This window comes from Struthio camelus, chromosome 20 (genome assembly GCF_040807025.1).
Source record: "Struthio camelus isolate bStrCam1 chromosome 20, bStrCam1.hap1, whole genome shotgun sequence".
NCBI classification, from domain to species: Eukaryota; Metazoa; Chordata; class Aves; order Struthioniformes; family Struthionidae; genus Struthio; species Struthio camelus.
Window position 1 is genome coordinate 5,081,497 of NC_090961.1, and position 10,889 is coordinate 5,092,385.

The window sequence follows — 10,889 nt, forward strand, 5'->3', positions numbered from 1 at the left end:
CAACTCCAGACGTGCTCACCCTGATAACGCTGGTTCTGCTGGAATCAGCGCTCTTGGAGCATGCACCCCAGACACCTCCTGTTGGGGCAGGCACAGAGGCACCAAGCAGAGCTGATATCTTTTAGCACTTTGGCCAAAGGTTCCAGCTCTGCTCTTGCAGAGGAGGCCCTGAGGCCCGTTTTCAACAAAAGCGTGCCCAGAGCTGAGCTTTGCATCCTGCTGACAGTGGCAGAGCTGAAGTAGAGTATGAGCTTGCCTAGCCTCCAGCAGCTGCAAAACACAGCGTGACAGGACTGCTGTCGTCCAAGGGACTTCTGCCGTGGGTGCCAATGGAGCAGAGCTGACCTATCTGCCGTGCAAGCGGACCAGGAGCAGCGCTTGCATGTGCCAGCCCCAGGGATCATCCTACTGCCACGGACCATCAGCAGTCGGATGAAGCCAGCATGGGTCCTGCCCATTTCTGTGGTTCCTCCCTGCGGGTGTAGATCAGACTGCAAATGTTACTCCATTGCCTCTGCTTTGCCCTTCATCTCCTTTCACTAAAGCTACCGTGCAGCTACTCACAGCACAAAGCAGTCACTACCAAAGACATGCACGTGCGTCAGTCTGCAACATTCTTCTACTAAACACTACTTAACCCCCTAAAACCCCCCTGAAATCAATGCAGATGCCCTGTTCACTAGGCAGGACTCTGTGCTTTAACCATCCAGCAAAGATACTGCCTAGGGACATTGCTAGCTCACAGAGAAGGGAAGCCATTACCCACCTGCGCTTCACCGCAGGCCTTATTCAGAGGTATCCCATGGACTGCAGTGTGTTCCTCTTGCACTGCCCTATTACTGCAGGAAGCATCAACGACGCAGGAGGCTGTGGTCCCTGCGCGCACACACACACACACACACACACACAAAAGGAAGGCCAATGCCCCAGGTACTCCATGCAGCAACATGGACCAGCCCAGAGCTGGTGGCTCAGAAACAGGAGAGCCTTTATTGAAACAAGCTGCCTCTGGGCTGACGGTGCCTATTCCGTGTCCCAGACAAGCTGGTGTCAGAGCAATTACAGTACAGAGGCCTGGGGGAAAGGGGGCTTAGCACAAAGTAGCTCCCCAGCATCCAGCCACAAGGGGCTGTGCATGTAAATAAACCCAAGCTGTGTTCCTGACTGGTGTAAATCTTCACACCTCCCTGAACTCCACCAAAGAAACAACAAATAACATCAGCTGCCAGCTTAGCCCCCTAACCTCCAGGGATCTCCGTGCTCCTGCTGCAGCGCACACACACACACTACAGCAGTACTTAGCCACTCTCTCCAGCACCGGGGCCACCCCAGGTACTGCTGGGGCTATTTTGGTGTCATTCAATTAACGCAAATATGTTTAGGACGTGGTTATATAAACAGCGACCAACATGACACTGCTCAAAAGCCACAGAGCAGCCGGGTGACAGATCCTTCCTCGGACAAACAGCCCTCAAGCTGCAGCAGCGTTTCTCAGACCGCAGCGCGTGACCCCTCGGGTGCCCAAGTGATTCAAATGGGACAACAAAGTGTTAGGTGGCAGCAGGAGCTCAGCTCTCGGAGCAGGGGAGTACAAACAGGCTGCAGTTACCGGCTACAAGTACTCACCACAGCTGCTAACTGCCTTAATTGCTGGAGCGAGTACAAACCCTCAAATCCAGGAGTTGCAGCCTGTTTTTTCTCACTTCTCTCTCCTGGAAGAGGGGGAAAACAAACTTCTGTCAAGTCAGCGGCCCAGAAGAAGACAGAGGAGTTAAAAAGGGAAACACGCTTTCCAAAAGTCTGAGAAACACTCTCAAGGCTGAAATAGGGTTTTACAGTACCTCGACTACAGCAGCCAGGGTTCTCCCTGGGTCCGGAGAGAGACACTCGAAATTAAACGAGACATTGCTTTGAACTACAGGAAACAGAGCACTCCCTTCTCCTACGTCCAGAGAGAATGAGTCCCATCAAATTATTTAAATAACTAGAAATAAATTATTCTTCCTTTTCCTAATCAGAACAAAAAGCAATCACGTAAATTCAAATAAATTAAAACTCCCCCAGAAAAGACTGTGACGAGAAGCGGGGGATCTGGATTAGAGAGCCGTTCTGGTCTGCATGATACAAACCAAATAGAGAATAAGACAGGAGCACCACTGATGGAGCCTGGAATAAAGCAGTGAGACGTCCTGGCCTGTAACCTGCCAGGCACACTGAAATGGTACAGATTGCTCTGCGTTTGCAAGGGAAGGATGGGCCACCTTCCCACACCAAACTTGCCCAGGACTGATGCAAACATGAGCCCGAAGGCAAAGACTGTACCAGACAGAAGCAAAGAGCAGGTCCCATGTGCTACGGGAGCGGACGCAGAGGCAGATGCCAGACCAGAGTCCTGGCTCATGAAAGAAGGACCCTCTTTCGCATCTGTAACGCTTAGCTACACCAGCAAAAAGCCCTTGCTTGGCTCAAGGAATATTATTATCCCTTTTCAGCTGAGGTAAAGCAAACCTCACTTCCCTTCTCCCTCAGTGAAAGGGTGAAGCGTAAGAAAAGTACCATTATTAAGACAAAGTAATTAATTCATATGTTTCAAACAAATTGCAGCAACTGCCTGCAGCTGTATGCAGAGGAAGGGGGGACTGTGCTTTTAGGTATCAAGATCCGCCCCAAAACTTCTGGCAACTCCTCTGTAGAGATGGTCATTGTCTTCATGCGAGTTTTTTGCTAGAAGTCCTTTACAGTGCAGTGATGCCTCCAGTGCCTGACCTAACTGGACCCTAATTAAAACCTATTCAATGAAAGAAGTCCAAGCTCAAGCATCACTAAGTATTGCTAAACTCTGGATTAGAGTCTCACACCTCAGCAAAACACGGCGGGCTCGTCACGGCCCCGGATGTTAACCGGGGGCCACGCCGAAGAAAGGCTACACGTTTAGCATGTAAAGTAGCACTCAAAGGGCCAGCACCCCTGCAGCAAAAAAAAAAAAAAAAAAAAGAGAAAGGGGCTGTGAGATGTTTGGGTCAAACCTCTGAGTGGGCAGGGAGGAGAGAGGGGCCAACACGCTGAGGCCTGGCTGCTAGTGTGAGCAGGGACACAGCCCGCCCCAGCCCCTGAGATTTCCAGTTGCTGCAGTGTCTGAGAAAACCATGGAGTAACAGCGAGGGGAGCAGGCAGAGGGAAGGCAGAGCGGATTTCCATGTCTTCATCAGTGTCTCAGTGTCCAAGAGAGGTTACCCCGAGCTCACATGCTTCAGAGAGCCTGTCCCTCCAGGGTCCCCGTGAGCTTCTCTTCGTCCATCTGCTTCTGCTGCTGGATCCGAGCGTAGGAAATGGCATCTCCCCTGGGGAGAAATGGGACAGCGTGGGGGCCTGAGCTCTGGATGCCCACCAAGGGCAGTGCAGCACCCAGTACTGAGGCCTCCCCATCAAGGGCTAGGGGTCCACCTTCTCCTTCCCTCCCCCTCACCGGCAGGCACATCTCTCTTACTTTTTGCCGAGAGCCGAGAGGCCATAAAGCACGCCAGTTGCAAACGCGATGGCGTTTCCAAAGAGCGTGGTCAGGGTCAGGCTGAGCATGACGGGGAACACGGCCATCCTGGAAGACAGAGACAACCCTCGATGCCCAGCCCCGTTTCCCGTGCCGCGCAGTGACCCTCATCCATCCCGGCGCCCACAGCTCGCCGCGATGCCCCGCGCCGTCACCTCCTCACCCGCAGTAGAAAGCAGCTTTCTGCCAGGGCCGCAGCTTGTCCGCTCTCGTGGCCACTGCGTTGGCGAATTCGATGAACTGGCAGCAGAAGGGGGCTTCGCACAGGAACAGCACGAAGGCGTTGAGCCTCCAGATGAAGCGAACGAGAGTTAATTCCGCCAGTGTGGCCCCGAGCGAGGGCTGGCATTGCCCTCCTTTCCCACGGGTACCAGCCACTCGGATGCTCACACACAGGCAGAAACGTGTGATGGGGCTGGCCTCGCTTCACTCTTTCCCCCCCCATCTTACTAATTCCCAAACTCTGGGCCCAGGGTGATCCTCCAGATTGATTTTGGATAGGGGTATCCCAGTATCTACCTGGAAAGGGATGGGGAAGGGGTAGGAAGAGAAGAGGACTATGAATACAATAAATCCAGTGTCTCAACTGCCCGGACTGAGAAGATTGTGACAAGTCGCAGAGCGGGTCTCTCCTGCAGGACCAGATGGACATTTCACTTGAGTTGTTGCCCAGCAGGGCAGCTCTGTCTCTTGCTAAATGGCATTTAATTAACAGATACTCTCTCCCAGCAGGAAAAAAAAAGAAAAGAAACTCTGCTCACATCATCCACACGCCAGCCGCTATGTTCAGAGGGTTGATGGTGACGCAGTTCCAGAGGCCAGCAAAGGCACAGGCTAGAAAGCAAAGAGGCTTTGAGTGACCATGAAGATGCACCCGGTGCGCCCGCGGGGACAGAAGGTCCGTGACACGGCAGGCAGGGCCGGCCGTTCCTCCCAGCTCTGGCACTCATCACGATTTTGCCCTCCTGCGTTTTGGGCTGATTTCCTGTTGCTTTTAACTGCAATCACTTAAGCAGCACGCTGGTTTTTATTTGCTGAGGAATTACTGGTTTGTCTCGAGATGAACAAGGAGGTCCCTGTGGGTACCAGCCACAAGTAAAGAATTCAGCAAAAAAATGACCTGCAGATGGAGCAAACCAGAGGCCTATGGGACAACACATAAATAAAGTGGAGGCGAACTCAAACTCACACGCTGCAGGCTCTGCGCAACTCCGCCAGGGACGGGCAGAACCAAGAGCTCATTTTGGGTCTCCTCTAACAGAAATGGAAGCGGATACTGGCTAAAGCCAGGCCCAAAATAGCTCCAGCAGTCCTGAATTTGTAATGAAGGAGAGGAACCCAACGGCTGCATCCAAGCCAAGGCTGCAGGCACCTACTTCCTGCCTCATTAAACTTGCAAAATGTTCCCTGCACTTGATATGGCCCTTGTCCTCTGCAGATAGCAATAGGCTGCCGCTGCTCACCCGGGAACCCGAGCCGAGCCGGAGAGGAGGCAGGGCAGGGAGGCACCAGCTAACCCCGCGGCAGCAGCTGAGGCCACAGGAAACAGCACAGTGCAGTAACAGAGCACTACTATACAGTGCAAGAATAGAGCACAATAATAAATAATTTTAGCCCAGCTAAAATCATATGGTTCTTAAAGGCTGGGTTGGGAAAGTTTAGCTGCACAATGAGCAGTGGTGTCTCTCTCCGAGAATGAGACCAACCTGGGTTCTGCTATTTTAGACGCTTGCCCGTGTTTTGCTAAGGGCATCCCAGAGCAGGGCTGCTGTGAGCAATCCTGCCGCCCTTCCAAAAGCAGGCACACGTGCACAAGGTTTCTTCTAAGCAGCCACTGCTGAATCCTCAGAGCTCCCTTAAGAATAGTTACCCCTGTTTACCAGACTGAGAAACATAGCTGCAGGCCTACGATGGGACCAATCTAAGGTCACTCCACAAGCCAGTGGCCCCCTGTTTTTAGGAAAGAGCAAAACGAGGTTATTTTTAAAAGCTTCCTAGGACTATTTCATAGGACCCAAAGTATTTCAGAGAATCCTGCAAGAAAAATAGGCTCAGCCAAAAGAAATGACAAAGAACGCGTTGACAACCGTGCTCCAACGGCACCTTCCTCCTCCCCTCGCAAAGGAGCCAGTGTCAGCATCCCCACGCTGCGGGGAGAAACTGAGGCAGTGGGGTGGGATCTGCGGTCACCCACGCAAAGAGCCAGAGAGCTGGAAAAGCCACAGCAAGTAGGATTGCTGGCAGCAGCAGGCAGCATGGACACACGGGCATGATATAGAGGTTTCTAACTCTTCTCTGTGCCTGCCAAACCCTCCGATGCTCATGGACAGAAGAGGAGCACACGGGGAGCACCAAAGGCTTCTGACAGTTGCTCTGCTCACAGGAAAGCACAGTCCTAAGAGTAACGGTAAGTGACTTTAAAGCACTTTAGAATTAGCAGAGCAGCAAAACCAACCACATCTTGACTACGCCTGACACGCAGCTGCCGCTGGGGCAGATCACTGCCTTCCTCAGCAGCACAACAGAGCGTTATGGGCAAAGAGGCTTGGAGAGCTACAGATTTGATCTAAGCCACAGAGCAAACCTAGGGAGACAGAACGTTATTTTCCAAGCAGATTTTTGGCCTACATAACACCATCAAACAGCCCTTGAGCACTACACGTCCTCGCAGCATTCCCAGCTAAGCAGTCACCCTGGTTGCCAACGGACTAATGACCCAGCAAGCCTGACCTGAGCAAGCCCCTACGTCAGCACACGAGGAGCAGGAGCACCAGCCAGCGGGAAAGGAGTCAGAGGTTTATAAACACAGAAACACTGCACCCTGTGGCAGTTGCCAACAGCCACAGAGATAACGATTCGGTGACCTTCAGTCTCCTTCCCACTGCAACGCGCCCCACAGCAGCCTGCCACAACCTTGTCCCACTAGGATGGGATCCGCTCCTGCTTCAGGAGCCAGAAGGGAACAGAGCTGCCAACCCAGAGACTTCTTTTTGCAACACAGAGGCCTCAGAAGAGGTTTAAAATTCAGACATGTGCTTGATGGCACATGAGCTATGGAGGACAGACACTTCTGCTGTTTGATTGCTGTCCCATGCTGAATCTCTGAGGAAGCACAAATAGCAAGGAGCTAAAATGAGGAGAAAACAAACAAACAAAAAAAAAACGCACCCTAAGACTTTATTCATTTCAAGCAGCTGGTCACTGTCCTCAATGCAACCCTATTTTTGCTCCTAAAGCATTTTACAAAAGCTAGGGAATCTCACCATCATCTTACAAATGGGAACTCAAGGGGGAAAATGGACTTGGCCAAGGTCACAAAGCCAACGTGTGTAAGAGCCAGAAATAGGTCCCAACCCTTGGCCATCTTGTCCCCAGCTCCAGCCCTTGGACCCTTCTATCTTAAGCATGCTGTGGGCTACAGGTGTTTGCACATGGTAGATGTTGCCTCCTAGGCTCACTTCCACTAAAAAACGTCTCTCTTCTTGTCTACAGGGAATTTAGCCTTCTGAAAAAGTAATCCATCCTCACAGCAGCCACAATCCAGTCTCCCAAAATACTTAATAAATGAGTTCTAGTCTTCCACAGCAAGCTCTGAAACCAGAGGCAGATCCCAGGCTTGCCCAGTTATTACTGTCACCCCTTCTCGAACTACCCAGTTTCAACAGGGCGATGCTGGACAAGGAGCACCGTGAAGAGGGTCATTATTAGCACAGAGCACCAGAGGATTGCTTCTGTCCATCACCTCCCATTTCCCTACTTGTGACGGCAGTCTGTGTCTCTAGCTGTCCAGTTCTCTGCACCACAAACCTCTTGAAGAGAGGCTGCCAGGGCTATGGAGCAAGTTTTCCGACTTCCCAAATCAGCTGTAGTGCTGTTAAGGATCTGGTTCTTCCCTCTGCAAGTTTCTTCTCCCAGACTCACTCGACTACGTAAAACTCCCAGCTTTCATTCAAAATAAGTCATGAGTTCTCAAAGCTGTGAACAAAAGGTTGGGAAAATAATCCAAATATAACTCAGCTGCTTGTAAACCTGAAGTTGGAGAAAAAACATATTTTCGAAGAATTGTCACTGCTTTTAAGCCACCCTTGAGCTGTTCCAGCACTTGAGGTTGACAGTGTGACCTACCAGCCACCCTCTCCAGCTTTTCACCCTCCAGCTTGGGGCTTGGCCGAGGCCTCTGCCCACGTCCCTCTAAACCGTGCATGGGCCCGAGCTGCACAAAAGGTGCCGAGGCTCTGGCTACAGTCACAGGCCGTGGGAAAGATGCCGCTACACAAAATCCCTCTGTCAGGACCCACACTGGAGACGCTGCAGCTGGTGTCTTGGCCATCTGCCGGGACCAGAAGCAGAGGGGGCCTCCGGCCGAGCACGGCGGGATGGGTATGTTCTGTCCCGTAAGAGCAGTCCTAAGAAATCCTTTCACACCTCCAGAATTTCAGCAGCTAAACCGTACAACAGCGAGAGCAGCATCTGTTCTACCAGCGTAACCCAAACGGGTTGCAACAAGCCTGCTCCGCGATACCGCAGTACACAAAGTCGGCTACAAAAACGCCACGGCGTTGTGCAGGCGAGTCCCGAGCAAGAGCCTGGCGTGGAAAGGGGGCGGGAAGAGAGGGGGATCAAAGGAAACGCCACAGCAGAGAGAATAAATCAGGACTGACTGTACTGGCTGAGAAACATTCTTGTTTTACTAGAAGTCAGGGACCTGAAGCAGAAGAAATTCTCCATCCTGTGCTCTGCAGGAGATCAGACTAAGTGGTCATAACAGTCCCTCCTGCTTTTAAGAGCTATTAATCTCTTTGCAGAATGTAGCAGAACAGCACCACAGAACAAGCTCGTTTCTGGCAAAGTTGCAAAGACTTTCCTTGGGAAAAAGCTTTTCGGCAGCAGGTAATTCACAGCGCAGCTGGCTCGCTTTGCCGTACGCTGTCTTCTGTGTGCCCAAGACTAAACCCCTTAAAAACACACAGCACAAACAAAGTTCATTAGCCTCTTTCGAAAAGCACAGCTAGGCCCTCTGTGATCAACAACAGGAATAACAGAAAATCTACTCTGACATTCAGAAAAAGGAAAGAAAACATGTTGCAGGAACACTCAAACACCTGACAGACAAATATGATGAATCAAATCCTGCGGTCCCTGCTCAAGCCCTGCTTATGACCCTGCTGAGTACCTGAGCCTGGTGCTCCCGAAAAAATCATCCAGCATGTCTGCCCACAGTCCTCTGGCAGGACCAAGGGTTTGGCTCCTGCCCCTATCATTTCCGGTGAGTGTTTTACCCAAGAAGAAACTCAAGGATTAGCAGATCCCCCCCAAGTGACATCCCTTCTCCCAGGTGCCAAAGTTCAGTAAGGTCAGTGGGCGTAAAGCACATCCCTTGCGCGCATGCTAAAACCACCCCGGTCCAGGCATGCCATGAGTCCCTTCTCTCCGAAACACAGCACCCTACATCTGCAGGGCAGGGGCAAACCTGCAGCCCCAAACTATTGTTTCGTGCTCCCCCCCCCCACATATATGACGCTAAAGACAGGCAGACATGAACCCCAGCACACGCTTTTGCATGCACAAGCGGAGGCGCTGGAGAACCTTGGCCTGCAAGGCAAGGGGATACTTACACACGCCCCCGACGACCCCGGCAATCCTGCAGAGCCACCTGTACCACCAGGTCATGCCGTCATCGGCGGAGGGAGCCGCTGGGCCGGGGGCTGCTGCTTGGAACTGGTCATCCTGAGCGCTCATGGCACCTGGGGGTCAGGGGCCAGCACCCCGCGTCCCACCTGAGCCCCAGCTGCACAGGATGCCCCCCCAGGTGGCACCCTCTCCCCGTGTCTCCCTCCAGCAAGAGCTGGGGACAGCCCCTAAGGCCACCTCTGCCGCTGCTGGGCCTCTCCCCACACCTCCATGCGCGGCCTGGCCCCGGCTGCCCCCCGGGGCTGACAATGGAGGGTCTGTGTCCGCGATGCCAGCGGCCGTGGGAGCAGCTTCCACGTCTCCCTGCGTATTGCATTGTGGGTCCCCTCCTCCAGCAGGGAGGGCTTTGATGTCACTCTCGTTAAAAGGCTGGTGGGCAGAGCCCTTCGTGTACATATTCATAAGGGCTGCGGAGAGGCACGAGGTGCAGGGGCCGGCCGGGCTCTGCTCGGGGGCAAGGGCACGCGTCTGCCCCAGGAACGCACAAGAGATCTCAAGGGAGCAGCTAGTCCAGGCGTCTCCTTGCAGCTGCTGGCGCAGGCACAGCGGGAGGCTGCATGCCACGCATGCCCGGCCCGAGCGTATCTCTGCGCCAGCACCGAACACAGAAACCGCACACCAGAAGCTTTGACCAGGCTGATATCACTGCCCAGCTGTAACACTATTTCCAAATCACAGAGGGAGGTATTGTGAGAGCTTCGTTCCTTAAAGCCACTGTTGTGTCCTGTACGCCCTCGCCTCAGCTCTACACCAATGTGAGCACTTTGTGCTTTTCTCTTACCTGTATTCACTCCGTTTTACTACACCAATGTGAGCACTTTGTGCTTTTCTCTTACCTGTATTCACTCCGTTTTACTTCCCCCACGGCTGAGCTTTGGCTTCAGCAGAAGGTGATTTGTCTACTGTCACACAGTAAAGTCAGTGGTAAAGCCAGGAGCAGAAACCTGGAGCTCTGGCTCCTACTGCCCCTATCCAACCACTAGATGCTGTTACCCATGCAGCCAGTATGCACTAGGGGGAAAGGACAACACGAATTTTTGAATGAACATGAATTTAGCATGAACATTGTTAGCAAGTTCTGCCTTCAAGATAAAAGGGAAACACTCCCCTTGATCTGAATGGAATCAAGTTTTCTCCCTAGAAAACAGGAGTAGAAGTAGGACTTTGCAGGCCAGAGGCAAGCTGTTGGGACCCAGAAAAATGGATACAGTGAAAACAGCCTTGATTCTCTTGGATTATAAAGGCAGCAGCTGCATAGCTTGCAAATTAATACAGAGCATACAACCAGAACTCAGAACCCATCTCTGCCAACCAGGGACTCTGCGTAGCTGATCTGGTGAAATAAATAGCAGTGAGATTTGGGATGCAGGACAGAGTAGGAAGACAGATCCCATTTACAAAAAGGTTAAAAAAAAGAACTAAGAGAAGGATGTTTTTTCACTGCCATTATATCTCCTGGAAGACAAGCACACGCTATGAAATGAAGGCCCAGACTCCAAGCAGGAAAGTGCTTGTATCACCCAACCAATGCAATGGGATACCAAAGACATTCAGCTGCTTAAGGATCTTGTTTAGACCAAGCTTCAAGAATATACTTTCTAGCTCTTCCAGTAATGGAATATAAATCTGAAGGCTGGCAAGCAAAAAAAAA

The 10,889-nt window shown here is 52.1% G+C and overlaps 1 protein-coding gene across 2 annotated transcripts; it reads right to left on the reverse strand.

The window, feature by feature from the left end:
• Positions 1-257: 257 nt before the first annotated feature.
• Positions 258-10,800, reverse strand: CACFD1 (calcium channel flower domain containing 1). Of its 2 annotated transcripts, none has more exons than XM_009665737.2 (5): positions 9,163-9,990; positions 4,309-4,381; positions 3,711-3,836; positions 3,488-3,595; positions 258-3,341 (listed from the first exon to the last, which is right to left on the reverse strand). In XM_009665737.2, the coding sequence occupies exons 1-5, from the start codon at positions 9,284-9,286 to the stop codon at positions 3,251-3,253; spliced, it is 522 nt and encodes a 173-aa protein (XP_009664032.2). In that variant the 5' UTR covers positions 9,287-9,990; the 3' UTR covers positions 258-3,250. The 2 variants fall into 2 exon arrangements, with proteins under 2 accessions (XP_009664032.2, XP_068770906.1); XM_068914805.1 differs by lacking the exon at positions 258-3,341 and adding an exon at positions 10,075-10,800 and having other exon boundaries at positions 3,484-3,595; positions 9,163-10,019.
• Positions 10,801-10,889: the final 89 nt, after the last annotated feature.

Excerpts from the sequence above, each read along its gene's own strand:
- CACFD1 (XM_009665737.2), bottom strand. The coding sequence starts at position 9,286 with ATGAGCGCTCAGGATGACCAGTTCCAAGCAGCAGCCCCCGGCCCAGCG. Across the intron at positions 3,837-4,308 it reads GCGGCTGGCGTGTGGATGAT|GCTCAACGCCTTCGTGCTGT; the intron begins GTGAGCAGAGTT and ends CTTCATCTGGAG. Across the intron at positions 3,596-3,710 it reads AAAGCTGCTTTCTACTGCGG|GATGGCCGTGTTCCCCGTCA; the intron begins GTGAGGAGGTGA and ends TCTGTCTTCCAG.